This window comes from Sander vitreus, chromosome 16 (assembly GCF_031162955.1).
Source record: "Sander vitreus isolate 19-12246 chromosome 16, sanVit1, whole genome shotgun sequence".
In the NCBI taxonomy this organism is placed as follows: domain Eukaryota; kingdom Metazoa; phylum Chordata; class Actinopteri; order Perciformes; family Percidae; genus Sander; species Sander vitreus.
The window spans coordinates 116,629-137,500 of NC_135870.1; the positions used below are offsets into that span (position 1 = coordinate 116,629).

The window sequence follows — 20,872 nt, forward strand, 5'->3', positions numbered from 1 at the left end:
CACCATTCATTATATCAAAATCAATCCCATTCACACCTCCATCTTCATAGTTTTGAACCATGTTAACTTTCCTTATGTACTGATACTTGTTCCTCCATATGAAATTAAAACCAAGCTTGTTTATGGCTGTGATCATATCTGTAGAGATGGGTAAGGAGAAGGCCGAGTAAATAAGTCTGGACAAGCTGTCCATTTGGGATAATGAGAATCTCCCAAAGATTGTGATATCTCTCTGCAGCCACCTATTTAAGATTAATTTACACTATATAACTGTCTATATTGTTCCATACATTCATTCAGACATTGTCTTATCCCTGGAAATAACAATCTCCAAATATTTAACTTGTGCCTTGACCTTTATGTTATATAGCGGCTGCAAGGGATAATCATGTAATGCTAAAATGTCACATTTATCTAAATTCAGCTGTAAGCCTGAAGCTCTTGAAAACTGGTCGATAATGATCGTTGATTATCGGTCGATAAGGTTAAGGGAATTAGATTTTCACTCTTTAAACATAAAGTTGTGTCGTCAGCCAATCGACTTATGGTAATTTGTCTGTCACTCACAACTAACCCTTCAATACAACTACTCTGGATCAAATGGAGATTTCTGCTACCATAATGAATAAAAGTGGAGAGCTGCTGCAACCCTGATGAATTCCTTCTTCATCTCCAATCAGGGACAGGTGCCCTAGAGCTAACTATTGATTTCATTATAGAGCATCCCAATTATAGTCATCCATTTCTCCTCTTTGTCTTTACCTGATTTAGGAATCAGAGTAATTAAACCTTGTTTCGTAGATGACATCAGTTCTTTCTTCTCTATACACTCCCGTAACGCTTTAAATAGTACATTTCTCACATCATTCCAAAAGAATTGATAGAAATTAGTTGTGAGCCCGTCCGTCCCCGGAGAATTGTTCAACTTCATCCTGAGAATAACTGAATCCAGCTCCTTGATTCTCAGATCTGACTCACACATCCTGTATTTCTAAAGAGATCATCCATGATGGGACAGGGATCATCAATGCCAATCAGATGGGTCATTGAGTCTGACTGCTGGCAGTGCCCCCCCACCCCCGCCGATTATACATGTCAAATCAGCCCAAATGAAGGCCGACAGCCCCTCTGACGGATGACGGCACGGAACACACCAACCAGACTCGAGTCACCGACCTCGCCAGACTGTCAGACGGACGATTATCAGCTCGGTGTGTCTGCACCTTTAGACTGATTGATCAGTTCTCTTTCTGTGTCTGTTATAAACCTTTCTACGATGTCATTGTGCTCTGCTTTCCTTACTCTAGCAGGCCTTCTATCATCCCATTACTCTAGCAGGCCTTCTATCATCTCATTACTCTAGCAGGCCTTCTATCATCCCATTACTCTAGCAGGCCTTCTATCATCCCATTACTCTAGCAGGCGTTCTATCATATCATTCATCTGGAGCCCTCCTGCTGAGCATCATTATAGACCCATAAACATTTGTTATTATCAAGAATAAACTTTCCACCTTCGTTACCACCGTCAAATAATGTTGTTGAAATACTTGTTGAAGCAGATCGCCACCGATGTATGTAAGACTCATAGTATACATACTGTATAGTTGTATATATTTATGTATGTATATATACATAGAGCTGTATGTAAGACTGTAGTTCCACCTCTGACCTATAGGGGCAGTAATGCGCCCAGCAGCCTCTAAACTTCCGGAATCCTACAACAGAAGAAGAACAAGAAGAACAACAGACTCAGTCCGCCATTTTACCGTTGTCCGGATGCTTTCAGTCTGTTTTTCTGATTATTTCATATTTGAATCAAAATAAAAACAGTTTGAGTCGTAGCGTGACCTGAGCGCGAGGTAGGAGCACGTGAGAGCGTCTGTGATGGCGGCCGACCGGCGCGAGGACAAAGGTGAGGCGAGCACACAGCTTTGTTAGCTTCAGCTAGCTGTTAGCATTAGCATGCGTGCTATCTTTGTTCCGTTCATGTTGCGGATCAATAATCAGCGGAGGTTTGTCGATATTTGATTAATGAACACGTTGACTAGTTAACGAGCAGCAGCACTAACGTTCATTACGGAGGGAGAACCGTTAGCCGGCGCGAGGCACCAGACTCCATCCAGAAAACTGCTGATTTAAAGAGTTCACAAACATTCAGAATATAATATATATACATATACAGGGCCGGCGCGCTGCACCAGAGAGAGAGAGAGGGAGAGAGACGGAGAGAGAGAGAGGGAGGGAGAGAGAGACAGAGAGAGACGGAGAGAGAGACACAGAGAGAGAGAGAGACGGAGAGGGAGAGAGAGACGGGGAGAGAGACGGGAGAGAGACGGAGGGAGAGAGAGAGAGAGAGAGACAGAGAGAGAGACGGGGAGAGAGACGGGGAGAGAGAGTGTGTGTATATGTCTGTCTGTCTGTCTGTAAACAGAGTGAATATTGTGTAGATTAGCATATATATATATATATATATATACACACACACACACACACATATATATACATATGTATATGTGTGTGTGTGTGTGTGTAAACAGAGTGAATATGTTTCAGACGGAGAGCTGAATGTTCTGGAAGATATTCTGACTGAAGCTCCGGATCAGGATGATGAGCTGTACAACCCCGAGACCGAACGAGCCGTCAGCGACAAGAAAGGTCAGAATGTTACTATAATAATAACTATATTAGAGACTAGAAAGGTCAGAAAATATATATATATATATATATAACTGTATAATTGTATCCTGTAACATCAGGAACCAAGAGGAAGAGCGAGCGTTCTGACAGCCGCGATCTGAAGAGGCTCCGCCCCTCTCGCTCCTCCTCCAATAAGAGAGGCCCGCCCCTCTCCTCCTCCTCCAAGAAGGTGGCGTCCAGCCCGCGCGCCCGCCATGCTGCCACCAGCTACCGCCACGAGTACTATGAGGAGCGAAAGGGGCGGCGAGGGGCCCGAGAGGTGACCAGGAGCCGCGCAGGAGAGGACGCGCGCCGCAGGGACGCCCAGAGAGGCCTGGAGGCTCTGAGCCAGGTACCAAGACATAGTTACTACCATATATATATATATTAGGGCTGTCAAACGATTACTGTTTTTAATGTCGATTAATCACATGTTTGATCACATGATTATAATTGTATTATTTAGCGTCTCAGAACAGTTTTTAAGTCATATTAACAATGAAAGCCGTTCTCACCAGAGGATCTTAACTGGGAATCAAATGAATGCAAAGAAAGTGACTTTATGAACTTGACTTTAGGATTTGTCATTATTTATTTACTGTAAACAAAAGAAAAAATGTGTGAATCTGTCATTATTGCACAACTCAGAACAGGTCGACCGTAGCACGTCTTTAAGACCCGAGTCCTCTACCATGCTGACAGGTCTGCAGGTAGTTACCACCCGTTTAGCCCGCTAGCAGGTAGCATCACGTTAACTGAACTATATGCTTAGCTCGTAGCTGGTAGCTCCAGCTGGACGTGCTTCGTGATCTTTTAGTTCAGCTTTACTCAACGTGCATATGGTTTAGACTTGTCTACGAGCCGTCCGGGAGTTTAGTAAAATAAAAAGCTCCATTCAGAGTTATTGCTGCTGTGTTTCTCCATCATGCTGCAGCCTGCAGCAGCAGGATGTGTTAGGAGGAAGTGGCAGCTTGATGAGAAGTAACGGTGCTGCAAAGGGTCAAAATAGTAGCTGTTAGGCCCCACGCCAAGCCCAGTGAGGTGGAAATACATTAATAAATGGAGGCATGAGATTAAAAAAAAGTAACGTGTTATGCTCGGCTCTTAATCGCATCGCCGTAACGCTGACAGCCCTAGTATGTAGTGTGTGTGTGTGTGTGTGTGTGTGTGTGTGTGTGTGTGTGTGTGTATATATATATATATATATATATATATATATATATATATATATTATATATATATACACATACATGTTATGTTTGTCTGCAGAAGTTGCGGCGTGCGAGCCCCTCCCCCCAGGAGGAGGACAACCAATCAGAGGGCGAGGCAGCAGAGTACGGCTCGGAGCCGGGTACAGGAAGCTCCTCCCCCAGCGCGTCCCACGCAGAGGATGAGGAAGAGGAGGACCACGAGGAAGAGGACGAGGAGGACGAGGAGGGCATGGAGGAAGAGGAGGAGGAGGAAGAGGAGGAGGAAGGGGAGAAGGAGGAGGAGGAGGAGGAGTACGAGCGTCGTGGAGGCGCCGAGGGAAACGACTACGACACTCGCAGCGAGGCCGGCGACTCACGCTCCGCCTCCTCCGTCAGCTTCTCTGACGACGGGGAGTCAGTGCACTCAGGCTCCGCCTCCGAGGCCTCAGGTAACCATGGCGATTGCAATAACCCACCCCCCTCTAAGTCATTGAAGAGATTAACCCTAATGTGGGGGGGGGGCTCAGTATTTCCAGTCCCTCCAGAAAAACGTGATCATGTGATTTCATAACTCAATACATAATCAGCCAAAGTCTGCATATTTATTTCGGGAGCCGCATTCTCCAAATACGCCGCACTTTCGCCGCACAAATTGCTGATTTCCGCGCAAAATATCCGGGCTTGCATGATTTCATGTCAAGTCCCATATATCTTAGCACAGTGGTTCCCAACCTGGGGTCTGGGGACCCCTCAGGGGGGCGGCAAAGACCAGGGGGGGGTGCCAAGTCTTTATCTGGTTTGAGGTAAAAAAAAAATATATTTGCACATGTTAAACAAATTATGATAAGATTAAGACTAAGATTTCTTAGACATAAGTGGGGGGAACCTGGGGGGAACCTGGGACCTGGGGGGGCGCCAAGGAAAAAAGGTTGGGAACCTCTGTCTTAGCAGAAAGATGAAAAATGTTGCGTTTACTTCACACAAGAGCAGCCATTTCCCCTGTTGCCATGGGAACGTTATGAAGTGACGTTATGAAGTGACGTAATTACGCGACGTGAACGTCATCGAAAAGCTGCAATGGAGCCGCAGTTTTAAAATGTTCCCGCAATTTCATTTCGCATATTCCATCACATTTTTCAAGAAAACGTGCCGAATAATCAAGGATTTTAGCCCAAAGAAACTCTGGAAGGACTAAACATAATGAATGAATGAATGAATGAATGGATGAATGGATGGATGAATGAATTAATGGATGAATGAATGAATGGATGAATGGATGAATGAATGAATTAATGGATGAATGGATGGATGAATGAATTAATGGATGAATGAATGAATGGATGAATGGGAGATATAAATAGATAAACATAATGAATGGATGAATGAATGGATGAATGAATGAATGAATGAATGGATGAATGAATGAATGGATGAATGGGAGATATAAATAGATAACGGTAATGACCTCACAGAGACTTTTAAACTGAAACAGCTGCTCTGTTTTAATTCTGGGCTTTTATTTTGAAGGTTCAGAGAAGAAGCAGGAGAAGCTGTCATCATCGGTCCGAGCCGTTCGCAAAGGGATGGAGAGTAAGTAATCAGATTACATTAGGTTCTTTCTGTAGCCTGTAGAGTAATCAGATTACATGTTTAGCTTCCTGTAGAGTAATCCGATTACAAGTGTAGTTTCCTGTAGAGTAATCAGATTACGTGTAGCTGTAGAGTAATCAGATTACGTGTAGCTGTAGAGTAATCAGATTACGTGTAGCTTCCTGTAGAGTAATCAGATTACACGTGTAGCTGTAGAGTAATCAGATTACGTGTAGCTGTAGAGTAATCAGATTACGTGTAGCTGTAGAGTAATCAGATTACATGTGTAGCTTCCTGTAGAGTAATCAGATTACGTTTAGCTGTAGAGTAATCAGATTACCTTGTTTCAGATCCAACCAGTAAACTGCGCTACATCCTGCGAGACGCTCGGTTCTTCCTCATAAAGAGCAACAACCACGAGAACGTCTCTCTGGCTAAAGCTAAGGTTAGCTAACATTACTTCCTGTTGTTGGTGATGACTTCCTGTTTACTTTGTCAGGGTTCAACAGTAAGAGGTAACCCCTTAATGAACCCTTATGTGTTGTTCAGGGTGTGTGGTCGACGCTGCCGGTGAATGAGAAGAAGCTGAACGCAGCGTTCCGCTCGGCGCGAAGCGTCGTCCTCGTCTTCTCGGTGAGGGAGAGCGGGAAGTTCCAAGGTGAGAAACCCCTTAAACTAATCCACCGATAAGTTCCTCCATTAGTACTTCACTGGTCTCATCATGAGTCCTGTCTCTCCTCCTCTGATAGTCCATCACTGGTCTCATCATGAGTCCTGTCTCTCCTCCTCTGATAGTCCATCACTGGTCTCATCATGAGTCCTGTCTCTCCTCCTCTGATAGTCCATCACTGGTCTCATCATGAGTCCTGTCTCTCCTCCTCTGATAGTCCATCACTGGTCTCATCATGAGTCCTATCTCTCCTCCTCTGATAGTCCATCACTGGTCTCATCATGAGTCCTGTCTCTCCTCCTCTGATAGTCCATCACTGGTCTCATCATGAGTCCTGTCTCTCCTCCTCTGATAGTCCATCACTGGTCTCATCATGAGTCCTGTCTCTCCTCCTCTGATAGTCCATCACTGGTCTCATCATGAGTCCTGTCTCTCCTCCTCTGATGGTCCATCACTGGTCTCATCATGAGTCCTGTCTCTCCTCCTCTGATAGTCCATCACTGGTCTCATCATGTGTCCTATCTCTCGTCCTCTGATGGTCCATCACTGGTCTCATCATGAGTCCTAGTCTCTCCTCCTCTGATGGTCCATCACTGGTCTCATCATGAGTCCTGTCTCTCCTCCTCTGATGGTCCATCACTGGTCTCATCATGAGTCCTAGCTCTCCTCCTCCTCTGATAGTCCATCACTGGTCTCATGAGTCCTATTTCTCCTCCTCCTCTGTCTCCAGGTTTTGCCCGTTTGGCTTCAGAGTCTCACCACGGCGGCTCGCCGATCCACTGGGTTCTTCCTGCCGGCATGAACGCCAAGATGCTGGGCGGCGTCTTTAAGATCGACTGGCTCTGCAGGTAAACTCACACCTTTGTCTCTCTGTTGGAACCACGCTCATCATAGTAAACTAACAGCTGTTATATATCATATAATGATACAGAGATAGTAGTACACAGCTGTTATACTTCATATAAGCATACAGAGATAGTAGTACACAGCTGTTATACTTCATATAATCATACAAAGATAGTAGTACACAGCTGTTATACATCATATCATCCATACAGAGATAGTAGTATACAGCTGTTGTACATCATATCACATCCATACAGAGATAGTAGTACACAGCTGTTATACATCATATCACATCCATACAGAGATAGTAGTATACAGCTGTTGTATATCATATCACATCCATACAGGGATAGTAGTATACAGCTGTTATATATCATATACATCCATACAGAGATAGTAGTACACAGCTGTTATACATCATATCACATCCATACAGGGATAGTAGTATACAGCTGTTATACTTCATATAAGCATACAGAGATAGTAGTATACAGCTGTTATACTTCATATAATCATACAAAGATAGTAGTACACAGCTGTTATATATCACATAATGATACAGAGATAGTAGTATACAGCTGTTGTATATCATATAATCATACAGAGATAGTAGTACACAGCTGTTATATATAATTTAATCAGGAAGAAATGTTATGGGAACATCTCTAATAATAATAATAATTAATAATATAATGTGTGTTTCCAGGAGGGACCTCCCCTTCACGAAGACTGCTCACCTGTCCAACCCCTGGAACGAACACAAGCCCGTGAAGATTGGACGCGATGGACAGGTCAGCCAATCATTCCTCTATCCCCCCCTATCACTTCATATGGGTTCTCAGGTTGGATGTCAACATCTCTGTTTGTCCTTCGGTTTTAATATAAGGGGTGGGTGTGTGTCTGTCTGTGCGCAGGTTTCTACCCTCATGTATTTTTGTATTTAAGTATAATTAGTTTTTTATGTTCTGTGGAATATATATATATATATATATACACACACACACACACACACACACCAATTGTGCAAGTTCTCCCACTTAAAAAGATGAGAGAGGCCTGTAATTTTCATCATAGGTACACTTCAACTATGAGAGACAAAATGAGGAAAAAAATCCAGAAAATCACATTGTAGGATTTTTAATGAATTTATTTGCAAATTCCTTGGGAAAATAAGTATTTGGTCTCCTACAAACAAGCAAGATTTCTGGCTCTCACAGACCTGTAACTTCTTCTTTAAGAGGCTCCTCTGTCCTCCACTCGTTACCTGTATTAATGGCACCTGTTTGAACTTGTTATCGGTATAAAAGACACCTGTCCATAACCTCAAACAGTCACACTCCAAACTCCACTATGGCCAAGACCAAAGAGCTGTCAAAGGACACCAGAAACTAAATTGTAGACCTGCACCAGGCTGGGAAGACTGAATCTGCAATAGGTAAGCAGCTTGGTGTGAAGAAATCAACTGTGGGAGCAATTATAAGGAAATGGAAGACATACAAGAAGGAAAGAATGAATGGCGCCATGTATCGTGAGATTTTGAGTGAAAACCTCCTTCCATCAGCAAGGGCATTGAAGATGAAACGTGGCTGGGTCTTTCAGCATGACAATGATCCCAAACACACCGCCTGGGGAACGAAGGAGTGGCTTCGTAAGAAGCATTTCAAGGGAGTTGAAAGTCCGTGTTGCCCAGCGACAGCCCCAAAACATCACTGCTCTAGAGGAGATCTGCATGGAGGAATGGGCCAAAATACCAGCGGTGGTGGCTGACTAAATACTTTTTTGCCCCACTGTAAATACAGTATCTCACAAAAGTCAGTACACCCCTATGTTAAATTCCCATAGAGGCAGGAAGATTTTTATTTTGAAAGGCCAGTTATTTCATGGATCCAGGATACTATACATTCTGATAAAGTTCCCTTGGCCCCCCCCATCATCACATACCCTTCACCCCCACATCATCACATACCCTTCACCGTACCCCCACATCATCACATACCCTTCACCATACCTAGAGATTGGCATGGTTGTATTTCAGTTAGCCTAATAGCTGGTTTCATTTGCATTGAGAGATGATTTTATGGAAAGTACCCCATGCCAATTTCTAGGTATGGTGAAGGGTATGTGATGATGTGGGGAGAACAAGTATTTGACACACTGCTGATTTTGCAGTATTTCCTACTTATAAAGCATGTAGAGGTCTGTAGTTTTTATCATAGGTACTCTTCAACTGTGAGTGACGGAATCTAAAACAAAAATCCAGAAAATCACATTGTATGATTTTTAAGTAATTGCATTTTATTGCATGACATAAGTATTTGATACATCAGAAAAGCAGAACTTAATATTTGGTACAGAAACCTTTGTTTGCAGTTACAGAGATCATACGTTTCCTGTAGTTCTTGACCAGGTTTGCAGACACTGCAGCAGGGATGTTGGCCCACTCCTCCATACAGACCTTCTCCAGATCCTTCAGGTTTCGGGGCTGTCGCTGGGCAATACGGACTTTCAGCTCCCTCCAAAGATTTTCTGTTACTTGCTAGGCCACTCCAGGACCTTGAGATGCTTCTTACGGAGCCACTCCTTAGTTGCCCTGGCTGTGTGTTTCGGGTCGTTGTCATGCTGGAAGACCCAGCCACGACCCATCTTCAATGCTCTTACTGAGGGAAGGAGGTTGTTGGCCAAGATCTCGCGATACATGGCCCCATCCATCCTCCCCTCAATACGGTGCAGTCGTCCTGTCCCCTTGGCAGAAACGCATCCCCAAAGAATGATGTTTCCACCTCCATGCTTCACGGTTGGGATGGTGTTCTTGGTGTTGTACTCATCCTTCTTCTTCCTCCAAACACGGCGAGTGGAGTTTAGACCAAAAAGCTCTATTTTAGTCTCATCAGACCACATGACCTTCTCCCATTCCTCCTCTGGATCATCCAGATGGTCATTGGCAAACTTCAGACGGGCCTGGACATGCGCTGGCTTGAGCAGGGGGACCTTGCGTGCGCTGCAGGATTTTAATCCATGACGGTGTAGTGTGTTACTAATGGTTTTCTTTGAGACTGTGGTCCCAGCTCTCTTCAGGTCATTGACCAGGTCCTGCCGTGTAGTTCTGGGCTGATCCCTCACCTTCCTCATGATCATTGATGCCCCACGAGGCGAGATCTTGCATGGAGCCCCAGACTGAGGGAGATTGACCGTCATCTTGAACTTCTTCCATTTTCTAATAATTGCGCCAACAGCTGTTGCCTTCTCACCAAGCTGCTTGCCTATTGTCCTGTAGCCCATCCCAGCCTTGTGCAGGTCTACAATGTTATCCCTGATGTCCTTACACAGCTCACTGGTCTTGGCTATTGTGGAGAGGTTGGAGTCTGTTTGATTGTGTGGACAGGTGTCTTTTATACAGGTAACGAGTTCAAACAGGTGCAGTTATTACAGGTAATGAGTGGAGAACAGGAGGGCTTCTTAAAGAAAAACTAACAGGTCTGTGAGAGCTGGAATTCTTACTGGTTGGTAGGTGATCAAATACTTATGTCATGCAATAAAATGCAAATGAATTATTTAAAAATCATACAATGTGATTTTCTGGATTTTTGTTTTAGATCCCGTCTCTCACAGTTGGAGAGTATCTATGATAAACATTACAGACCTCTACATGGTTTGGAAGTAGGAAAACCTGCAAAATCAGCAGTGTATCAAATACTTGTTCTCCCCACTGTATATATCTAAAACCTAATCTCTTGTTTCTGTTTGTATTTTTATTTGTAAGTGAAATGTCTAAACGGGGAAATGCGGGGGATATGTGTTCCAGGAGATCCAGCCCGACATCGGCGCCCAGCTCTGCACCCTGTTCCCATTGGACGAGAGCGTGGACATCCACCAGGTGGCTCGCCGAGTTCGTCACAAGCGGCGGACGCCGTCGGAGCCGCGGCCCCGAGGCCGACCGCCGCAACGCGAGCCGGGAAGGTTAGCCAATCACCAAGCTCCTCCTCCCGCTTCCTGTTCTTCTTCTTCTGCGACCGTGGCGCCACCTGCTGCCGGACGACGGAGAGGGCCGCTGCCTTTAGCCGGCGGCTAGCGGCGCACGGCTAGCGGCGCACGGCTAGCGGCCCACGGCTAGCAGCCCACGGCTAGCGGCGCTGCTTCTATGGTTGTTGTGGTTATTTTCCAGTCTGGAGTTTCCAGCGGAGCGACGGCTCGCTCTGTGACGGCGTTTAAAAGTCAGGCAGGAAGTTAGGATTAACTGATTTAATTCTCTAAGTTTAATTCTTTAGATTCAGATTTGATTTCAGAGAGATTTTGATTTCTTTGTTGCTAAACTTCTCCTTTGAAGCTCTTCTTCTTCACAGGAGCTTCAAACCTCGGAAGTTAAAATATCTGAATGTTTGGCTTTTAGCTGGACTGTGGCTGACCTTTCAGAATAAAAGCAGAGAGGACTCTGGCCTTTCAGAATAAAAGCAGAGAGGACTCTGGCCTTTCAGAATAAAAGCAGAGAGGACTCTGGCTGGACTGACGGAGGAGAGGGTTGGTGAGGGGAGGGAGGTAGAGAGAGAGGCCCAGCGGACTGGTTCTGGGTTTGAGAAGGGGCGTGGCCTCTGGACTTTATCCAATCACAGGGAGGGGAGTGTGTGCTTGTCAAAGCAGGTAAAGTTACAGAGAAAAGGAAGGAAAAGATGGACTCATTTAAAAAGGACTGAAATAATGCTGAGCACCCTCCCCCCGCCATGAAAGGACAGTTAAACTCCCCCCCTCCTCCTCCAGCACACACACACTGAATCAGGACTGAGAGCTCGTTGGTAATGGGGTGTGTGTGTGTGTGTGTGTGCGCTTGTGTGTCTGTGTGTGTGTGTGTGTGTGTCTGTGTGCGCGTCTCTTTGTGTGTGTGTGTGTGTGTGCGTGCGTCTGTGCTCGTGTGTGTCTTTGTGTGTCTGTGTGCGCGTGTCTGTTTGTGTGTGTCTGTTTGTGTGTGTGTGTGTGTGTGTGTGTGTGTGTGTGTGTCTCTCTCTCATGAACTGTAAATTAAAGTGTGTGTGTGAGGAAAGTAAAAGCGAGAACGGACGGAGCGCCAGAAAGACGTTTTGTGGTTTGAGATTTAAGGACTGTTGCTGGTCTGGAGGGGAGGGGAGGGGGGGTGCTGGTCTGAGAGGGGGCGGGGCTTTGTTGATTGGTTGACAGGACTGCACCATCATCACCATCATCATCACCCCCTCCTCACCTGTTCAAAGTAAGAGGGTTTATAAAAAGCCTATAACATGGACTGATGAGGAGACAGACTGTGTTTAAAATCAAAAGTTACAGCCCCTCCCACATTTACAGCAGAAGAGCGGTATGTTGTCCCTTTCAGAGGCTTCTTCTTCTTGTTTGTTGTTTTCATTGTGTGTGTGAAGCTAAATGTGTCAATGCTGTTGTAACAGTGAGACAGTGAAGTATTTCTAACAGGAAGTGTTTCCTGGACACAGATGTACACCAAAATCACAGGTTTGTGTCAGAGCGCTTCCAGACGTACGACATCATCGGCCCTCAGAGTCTCGAGTCCGATTATTAAAAACGTTATCACACGAGCAGGCGAACAGGAAGAAGCAGCCATGGCGTGTTCACACTGGCCGCATGGTGGTCTCTGGGGAAAGTAAAGGCCGTTACACACCGACCGGACGGCCGTTACACACCCACCAGACGCCGACCGTCAGCAGTAAAGCCAGCGTGACTGATCAGTCTCCCCGAGTTGGTCCAAAAAGTTCCTCAGAACACCAAAGAGACGAGACGTAATACGTCTCCATAACAGCAGGCGGCGCTCATCTGGATTGTCGCCCAAAAATGAAAACCAGCAGCTGATTGGACGAACGCGTCACGTGGGTCTGGCTGCTCCCCGACCATCATGGCGTCTCGTTCAGAATACGATCTCATATTGTCCTAAAATAGTTCACCGTAACGTGTTTCTGGAAACATGTGAAGAGAGAAACAGGCCGTGCAGCTGCTGAATCTGTCTTCATTTCAGATCAACAAAGGTCAGATGTTGAGAGACTCTAGTCACGCTCATCCTGCTCCCCGTTTCCTGGTTAGCTCTCCACCAATCAGATGGCTCATTGAGTCTGACTGCCGGCAGTGCCCGCCCCCCCGATTATACATGTCAAATCGGCCCAAATGAAGGCCGACGGCACGGCGCACCGACCAGACTCGAGTCAGCGACCTCGTCGAGGATTATCGGCTCGGTGTGTCTCGGCTTTAGACTGACTGATAGTTCTCTTTGTGTGTTTGTGTTGATGGAGCAGCTACCATGTCAACACAAAACAACCGTTTTAACCCTCAGGTTGTCTTCCGGGTCAAAATTGAAAACAAACTGTTTTTACATGTTTTTGTCACTTTTCTCAACGCTTTTTTAAATTCATGGTCATTAAAGCTAATTTAAATGACATTATACTTGAAGTTTGAGTTAAAAAAAGCAGAAATTATGAATAGTTTTGACTAATAGTGGAGATCAGAGGATGTTGAGTGACTAACTCAAACTTTAGTCGGGAGCGGTTTTGAAAACAAAAAAATTTCAAATGCTATAAAATGTAAATATATGGGTTCCATACAACGCACATCATGCATCCATGTTATGTTTGGGTCATTTGGTTGTTAAGAAACCCATATTCCTGATATAAAGAACTTTGAAAACGAGGAAAACGTGTTTTAGAAGTCGTTGGTGAAAAGGGAGAAGCCGCCCTACAGAACCAAACTCCATCCAGAGATCACGCGCTTTAGAAGTCGTTGGCTCGTGTTTTGCAGACAGACAGCATTTGTTAGAGGCGAACACCGTGTCAAACCGTTCTGAATGAAGTATTGTGGAGCTGCAGAGACGTCCCGGACTACGAACTGTACCCTAGTACAGACTACAGAAAACCTCGTTGTTTGGTACAGATCCTCGCAAAAATCACACTATAATCGTTTAAAATTTTCTTAATCTTAATATTTTTCGATGAAAATGAGAATAATGATACAAAAGTGATCATTCCCTCCAATATCGTGAATCATTACGCAATCGCAATATCAGTCAAAGATAATGGTAATTAGATATTTTCCTCATATGGTGCAGCCCTAGTACAGATCTACACTGGCGGGGAACGCCATTAGACACAAACGATCCACACGAATAGCTCAATGCCAGTGTGAACACGCCATAAGTCTTCCACAAGCCAAGAAAACAGTGGGAGACAGGACCAGCAGACAGCAGGACCAGCAGAACCAGCAGACAGCAGGACCAGCAGAACCAGCAGACAGCAGCAGAACCAGCAGACAGCAGCAGAACCAGTAGCTGTAGCTCAGGGGTCGGCCAGACACTGATCAGTCTCCCCGAGGTCCAAAAAGTGTCTAAGAACACACCGAAGAGACGCCGACTTGAGCGTACGTTCTGCGCGAGACTAACACAAGAAATGAAAACCGGAAATGTCACGCGTCACGTGGGTCTGGCTGCTCCCCGACCATAACGGCGTCTCGTTCAGAATATGATCTCATATTGGACTAAAATAGTTCAGTGAAACGTGTTTCTGGAAACATGTGAAGAGAGAAACAGGCCGTGCAGCTGCTGAATCTGTCTTCATTTCAGATCAACAAAGGTCAGTTTAACAGATGTTCATCAGATGTTGAGAGACTCTAGTCACGCTCATCCTGCTCCCCGTTTCCTGGTTAGCTCTCCACCAATCAGATGGCTCATTGAGTCTGACTGTCGGCAGATTATACATGTCAAATCGGCCCAAATGAAGCCGACGGCCCCTCTGACGGACGACGGCACGGAGCACCGACCAGACTCGAGTCACCGACCTCGCCAGACTGTCAGACGGACGATTATCGTCTCGGTGTGTCGTTAACCTGTTAGGAAATGAATACTGGTTATTTTTGAATATTATTAATTTATATATAAATGTTGTCGGTCTAAAGAGATTCTTACATAACACATTTAGGCTACAAAACATTTCAGTTAGCTCAAATGGTATGCATGAATCTCCCAAAAGGCTAACTTGTTTTTGGCTACATCTCAGTAACGAAAAGGGACAGATTCTACTTAAACAGCTGTTAAACAAAAACAGGAAGTGATGTCAGAACCTGGAAGACTGCACCTTCAGAGTAAATCTGTCCCATCGTTAGATGTGAAAAGTTCAGTTTTTCTCGTTTGAAATTTGACTGTTTTAATGTGTGTGTGTGTGTGTGTGTATTAATGTGTGTGTGCGCGTGCGTGCGTGTGTGTGTGTGCGCGTGTCTTAACTGTGAACTTGTGTGCGTAGGCGTCGCCCTGAAGAGTACGACCTCCACGGCAGGAAGCGGCCGCGGGCCGACGGTCCGCCAGACTTCAACCAGCGAGCAGGTCGTTAAAACTGTAACGATGGCTCAGCATTAATCTGTAACGATGACTCAGCATTAATCTGTAACGATGACTCAGCATTAATCTGTAACGATGACTCAGCATTAATCTGTAACGATGACTCAGCATTAATCTGTAACGATGACTCAGCATTAATCTGTTAACTGTAACTGAACTAACTTCTCCCCGGCTGACTGACAAACCGTCTGAAAAGAGAAATGTAACGTAAGAATTTATTTTATCTTCAGGGTTCATCCAGGACCTTCGTAACCAGCCGGTGGACAGGTGAGACGCACGCCATCACTCACCTGAAACAGGAAGTAGGCAGGGCTACAGGAAGAATACGGGGTTACAGGAAGTAGGCGGGGCTACAGGAAGTAGGAAGGATTATGTGTAGTAGATGGACTATGTGTAGTAGATGGACTGTGTGTAGTGGGCGGGGCTGTGTGTAGTAGATGGGCTATGTGTAGTAGATGGACTATGTGTAGTAGATGGACTATGTGTAGTAGATGGACTATGTGTAGTAGATGGACTATGTGTAGTAATAGATGGACTATGCGTAGTAGACTGTGTAGTAGGCGGGGCTATGTGTAGTAGGCGGGGCTATGTGTAGTAGGCTGTGTAGTAGGCGGGGCTATGTGTAGTAGGCGGGGCTATGTGTAGTAGGCGGGGCTACAGCAACATAGATCAACAGAAACCAGAAATATTTAATTTAAAGCCAAAATAACAGAACATACCTGTTCACCAACTGTCTGGTTTTATATAAAAACACGAAGCTCTCTTTCCTTTGAAAACTTTCAAAAGAGAGTAACTTATTTTAGAGATCTTTTATTGAAATAAAGTCTTTGTTTTGTTGTTTTTCAGACGATTCTCAGGCATGAGACGAGATGTTTTTCTCAACGGGGTGAGTCACAAACATGTTAGTTTAGCTTCAACATGTTAGCATGGTAGCTTAGCTTCAACCTGTTAGCATGGTAGCTTAGCTTTCACTTGTTAGGATGTTATCTTCAACCTGTTAGCATGTTAGCTTTGTTTCAACCTGTTAGCATGGTAGCTTAGCTTCAACCTGTTAGCATGTTAGCTTTGCTTCAACCTCTTAGCATGTTAGCTTAGCTTTAACCTTTTAGCATGTTAGCTTAGCTTAATTTCCCGAGGTTTGTGTGTGTTCCAGTCGTATAACGACTACATGAGGGACTACCATCATAGCGTCGGCCCCCCCACTCCCTGGCAGACTCTGGTGAGCCTCTCTCTGATTGGTTGTTCTGTTTGGTCTGTGAGTTTATTGGCTGAGCTGGAGAATTGATGATGTTGTGTGTGTCAGCAGGCGGCGTACCCGGGCGTGGAGCAGCCGCCCCCCCACCATCCCCCCTACTACCACCACAGCCATCCCCCGCCCCCCCCACACCAGGCTTACCACCACCACCCGCTGCCCCCCCACGAGGCCCCGCCCCCTCGCTTCAGAGACAAGCAGCGGGCACCCCCACACCGTGCCTTCCCCTCCAGCCCCGTGAGTTACTCTGGTTCTACCGTTTCTACTGTTTCTACTGTGGCCCTGTCAGTACCTAGGTAAGGACTACTAGCCAGTCAGAAGCAGAGTATGAGGGCCCTGACAGTACCTAGGTAAGGACTACTAGCCAGTCAGAAGCAGAGTATGAGGGCTCTGACAGTACCTAGGTAAGGACTACTAGCCAGTCAGAAGCAGAGTATGAGGGCGTGTCCTGACAGTACCTAGGTAAGGACTACTAGCCAGTCAGAAGCAGAGTATGAGGGCCCTGACAGTACCTAGGTAAGGACTACTAGCCAGTCAGAAGCAGAGTATGAGGGCCCTGACAGTACCTAGGTAAGGACTACTAGCCAGTCAGAAGCAGAGTATGAGGTGTGCCCTGACAGTACCTGGGTAAGGACTACTAGCCAGTCAGAAGCAGAGTATGAGGGCGTGCCCTGACAGTACCTAGGTAAGGACTACTAGCCAGTCAGAAGCAGAGTATGAGGTGTGCCCTGACAGTACCTAGGTAAGGACTACTAGCCAGTCAGAAGCAGAGTATGAGGGCGTGCCCTGACAGTACCTAGGTAAGGACTACTAGCCAGTCAGAAGCAGAGTATGAGGGCGTGCCCTGACAGTACCTAGGTAAGGACTACTAGCCAGTCAGAAGCAGAGTATGAGGTGTGCCCTGACAGTACCTAGGTAAGGACTACTAGCCAGTCAGAAGCAGAGTATGAGGGCGTGTCCTGACAGTACCTAGGTAAGGACTACTAGCCAGTCAGAAGCAGAGTATGAGGGCGTGTCCTGACAGTACCTAGGTAAGGACTACTAGCCAGTCAGAAGCAGAGTATGAGGGCGTGTCCTGACAGTACCTAGATAAGGACTACTAGCCAGTCAGAAGCAGAGTATGAGGGCTTGCCCTGTCAGTACCTAGGTAAGGACTACTAGCCAGTCAGAAGCAGAGTATGAGGTGTGTCCTGACAGTACCTAGGTAAGGACTACTAGCCAGTCAGAAGCAGAGTATGAGGCCCTGACAGTACCTAGGTAAGGACTACTAGCCAGTCAGAAGCAGAGTATGAGGTGTGTCCTGACAGTACCTAGGTAAGGACTACTAGCCAGTCAGAAGCAGAGTATGAGGGCTCTGACAGTACCTAGGTAAGGACTACTAGCCAGTCAGAAGCAGAGTATGAGGGCGTGTCCTGACAGTACCTAGGTAAGGACTACTAGCCAGTCAGAAGCAGAGTATGAGGGCTTGCCCTGTCAGTACCTAGGTAAGGACTACTAGCCAGTCAGAAGCAGAGTATGAGGTGTGTCCTGACAGTACCTAGGTAAGGACTACTAGCCAGTCAGAAGCAGAGTATGAGGGCGTGTCCTGACAGTACCTAGGTAAGGACTACTAGCCAGTCAGAAGCAGAGTATGAGGGCGTGCCCTGACAGTACCTAGGTAAGGACTACTAGCCAGTCAGAAGCAGAGTATGAGGGTCCTGACAGTACCTAGGTAAGGACTACTAGCCAGTTTGGTTAGGGTTAACAACAGTTCACCAAGTGCTTTGACAGAAACATACGTCTAACTGTCTTATGTCCTGTGTGTTTCCCATCATGCAGCACGACTACGACATGCGCGTGGACGACTTCCTGCGGCGGACGCAGGCAGTGGTGAGCAGCCGTCGGGAGCGCGAGCGGCAGCGTGAGCGTGAGCGAGGCGGGCCGCGGCGAGAGAGAGAGCGAGAGCGAGGGAGAGACCGAGACCGGGAGAGAGACAGAGACAAGGAGAGGGGCCGCTACCGCCGCTGAGCTCCGGCATCGGCCCGGGCTTTTATTCTGAAATCGGCCCAGGCTTTTATTCTGAAACTCAGCTGGTTTCCTGTTATTTTTTTTATTTTATTTTTTTGAGAATTATGAATAAAAAACTAAACGAGCTGCGTGATGACATCATCCGTTTTTATGTGAATAAAACAGTAAAAATAAAGATTCTGTGGAAACGTTTCTTTTGATGATCAACCGTCACATTTGATTACCCAGAATCCTCTCTGTTCGTCGTCCGTTCCCCAACGCGAGGGGCAGGGCCTCTGAGGGGTTGCCACGGTGACCGAGTCTTTTTGTTTATCTAATCATTGCTTCTCTTATTGTGAAAAGTTGGACCGTTTCCTGTAGAGTCCTTCAAAATAAATGTGAGGCGAGAAAATCTTTTAAAACCCGTGAAGAAGAAAAAGAAAACTTCCTGATTTTTTTCTTTCTCTCTTTTATAAGTTTTTAAACATTTTTTTCTGTTTGTTAAAAATAAATTTATTTTCAGGTTTATTTTGTATTTTACTTCCTGAACGTCAGTGTTTTTGTGTTTAAGTCTATATTTTTGCTCCTCTGTGATTGGTTGTTTGCAGTCAGCTGATCTGTGTTAGCGTTTGAACATCTGTTTCCTGTTTCTGAACCAAAGGGGGCGGGGCTTGTGTCTGTTTTTTTACAAAATAAAAAAAATTTACAATCATCAATCAGCTGTTTTTCTGTTGTGGTAAAGTAATCAGATTACTGCTTTCAGACCAAACTACTCAAAGGACAGTTTGTAATATGTATGTATGTATGTATATATGGATATATATAAAATATGATTATATATATATATATATATTTAATATATATGAATATTATATGTGAATGTTTCCAGTGTTCCATTTATGTGATTTTAAAGGTTTTCTATTCCTATCGTATCGTTCAGGGTCTTTTATTTTGGTGACCCCACCGGAAGTCCCATATGTGTGTGTTCCGTTAACTTGACGCCGGTCCTCGGTGATAACAGAGGCACCGATTCCTCCGGAAATACCGGCCAGATTCGGCATTTTCCAGCCGGTAAAGCAGCAGAAATGAGAGACAGGAGGATTTAACGGAGACTAACGGACCCGCGGGGCGTGAAAAAGGTAAAGTAAACCGTTAAAATATCCTGGTTTGACAGCTACACACACAGTACAGCCTGCTAACGGCAGCTAGCCGCTGCTAGCGCCTTCAGTTTCCTTCTATTTCCCCCAAATCCCGTTTTATCCTCACGTCGACCCGCTACATTCCCGCTCGCGCTAACTTTCCCTGCGTGTTACGTCACGTTAAATCCCGCGGAGACGAAATAAAACCGTTAAAATCTTCCGTTAATCAACATGTTCAGATCATGGATGTTTAGGTTCAGATTTATAGGAACATTTCTGGGATTCTCCCAACAAGAATGGGGGAAATCTCGCGAGAGAACGTGCGAGGTTACATTACGGATTTTATTTGTGTAATTAGTGAAAATAGTCAGAAAAAGGTCAACCAATTACACGGAAACATTGAAGATACTGTCGACATAAGATTATTATTTAGGATGCTAAATGTGAGGTAATGACTTGTTTTGATTGTCAGAGATGCTGAGTCGCCCGCTGATTCTGTGTGACGACAGGGGGCGGGGCCTGACAGCGGTGGCTCCGCCCCCTGCGCTCCCATTGGCTGATGAGGGTGATGACGACGCAGAGACACAATCAGGTTCGTGCTTTTTTCTGTTGGTACATTTATAATGAATTCTATTTATGTATGTCTCAGAGACTGTGTTCCTCCTGCAGGAGTTTTTCTCCCCCCTCCCCCCTCTCTCCTCCCCCCTCCCTCTTCCTCCCTCCTCCCCTCCCCTCTCTCCTTCCCCCTCCCCTCCCTCCCTCCTCCCCCTCCCTCCTCCTCCCTCCTCCCCCTCCGTCTTCCTCTCTCCTCCCCCCCCTCCTCCTCCTCCCTCCCTGATCCTTCTCTTTCTTCTCCCCCCGTCCCTCCATCCCTCCTCTGTCCCCCCCCACTCCCCTGTCTCTTTTACCCCCCCTCCGTGCTGCTCCTGCTCCACCCTGCTGCCGCGCCTCCTCTTGGCCCACCGCTCCGAGGTTCGGCGCCTCCTGCGAGGAGCGCTGGCGTCTCTGGGCCGCCGACTGGACTCTCTGGAGAGGAGAGGAGGAGGAGGAGAAGGAAGAGGAGGAGAGGAGAAGAGGAGGAGGAGGAGGAGGAGGGGGAGAGGAGGAAGCAGAGGATGAGGAGGAGAGGAGAGGAGGAGGAGGAGGAGGAGGAGAGGAGCCAGAGGAAGAGGAG

The 20,872-nt window shown here is 46.1% G+C and overlaps 2 protein-coding genes and 1 long non-coding RNA gene across 3 annotated transcripts in view; all 3 read left to right on the forward strand.

Annotated features, from left to right (window-relative positions):
- The first annotated feature begins 1,733 nt into the window (after positions 1 to 1,733).
- ythdc1 (YTH N6-methyladenosine RNA binding protein C1) lies at positions 1,734 to 19,275 on the forward strand. The gene is made up of 16 exons (XM_078270900.1): positions 1,734 to 1,914; positions 2,556 to 2,657; positions 2,759 to 3,030; positions 3,948 to 4,317; positions 5,396 to 5,458; positions 5,809 to 5,903; positions 6,008 to 6,116; positions 6,859 to 6,976; positions 7,681 to 7,765; positions 10,777 to 10,931; positions 15,227 to 15,306; positions 15,552 to 15,588; positions 16,168 to 16,207; positions 16,475 to 16,540; positions 16,628 to 16,810; positions 18,392 to 19,275. Exons 1-16 carry the CDS (start codon positions 1,887 to 1,889, stop codon positions 18,578 to 18,580), a joined length of 1,992 nt encoding a protein of 663 aa, XP_078127026.1. The 5' UTR covers positions 1,734 to 1,886; the 3' UTR covers positions 18,581 to 19,275.
- A 274-nt stretch (positions 19,276 to 19,549) lies between these two features.
- Positions 19,550 to 20,449, forward strand: LOC144531477 (uncharacterized). The gene is made up of 3 exons (XR_013503222.1): positions 19,550 to 19,698; positions 20,171 to 20,290; positions 20,368 to 20,449. It is a non-coding gene; the product is annotated as an uncharacterized LOC144531477 (long non-coding RNA).
- Positions 20,450 to 20,468: 19 nt separating this feature from the next.
- LOC144531478 (uncharacterized) overlaps positions 20,469 to 20,872 on the forward strand; it is a 10,384-nt gene continuing 9,980 nt past the window's right edge. Inside the window, exon 1 of the mRNA XM_078271632.1 lies at positions 20,469 to 20,872. This exon is cut by the window's right edge and continues 32 nt beyond it. Within this exon, the coding sequence (XP_078127758.1) occupies positions 20,814 to 20,872 (59 nt within the window). The 5' untranslated portion in view covers positions 20,469 to 20,813.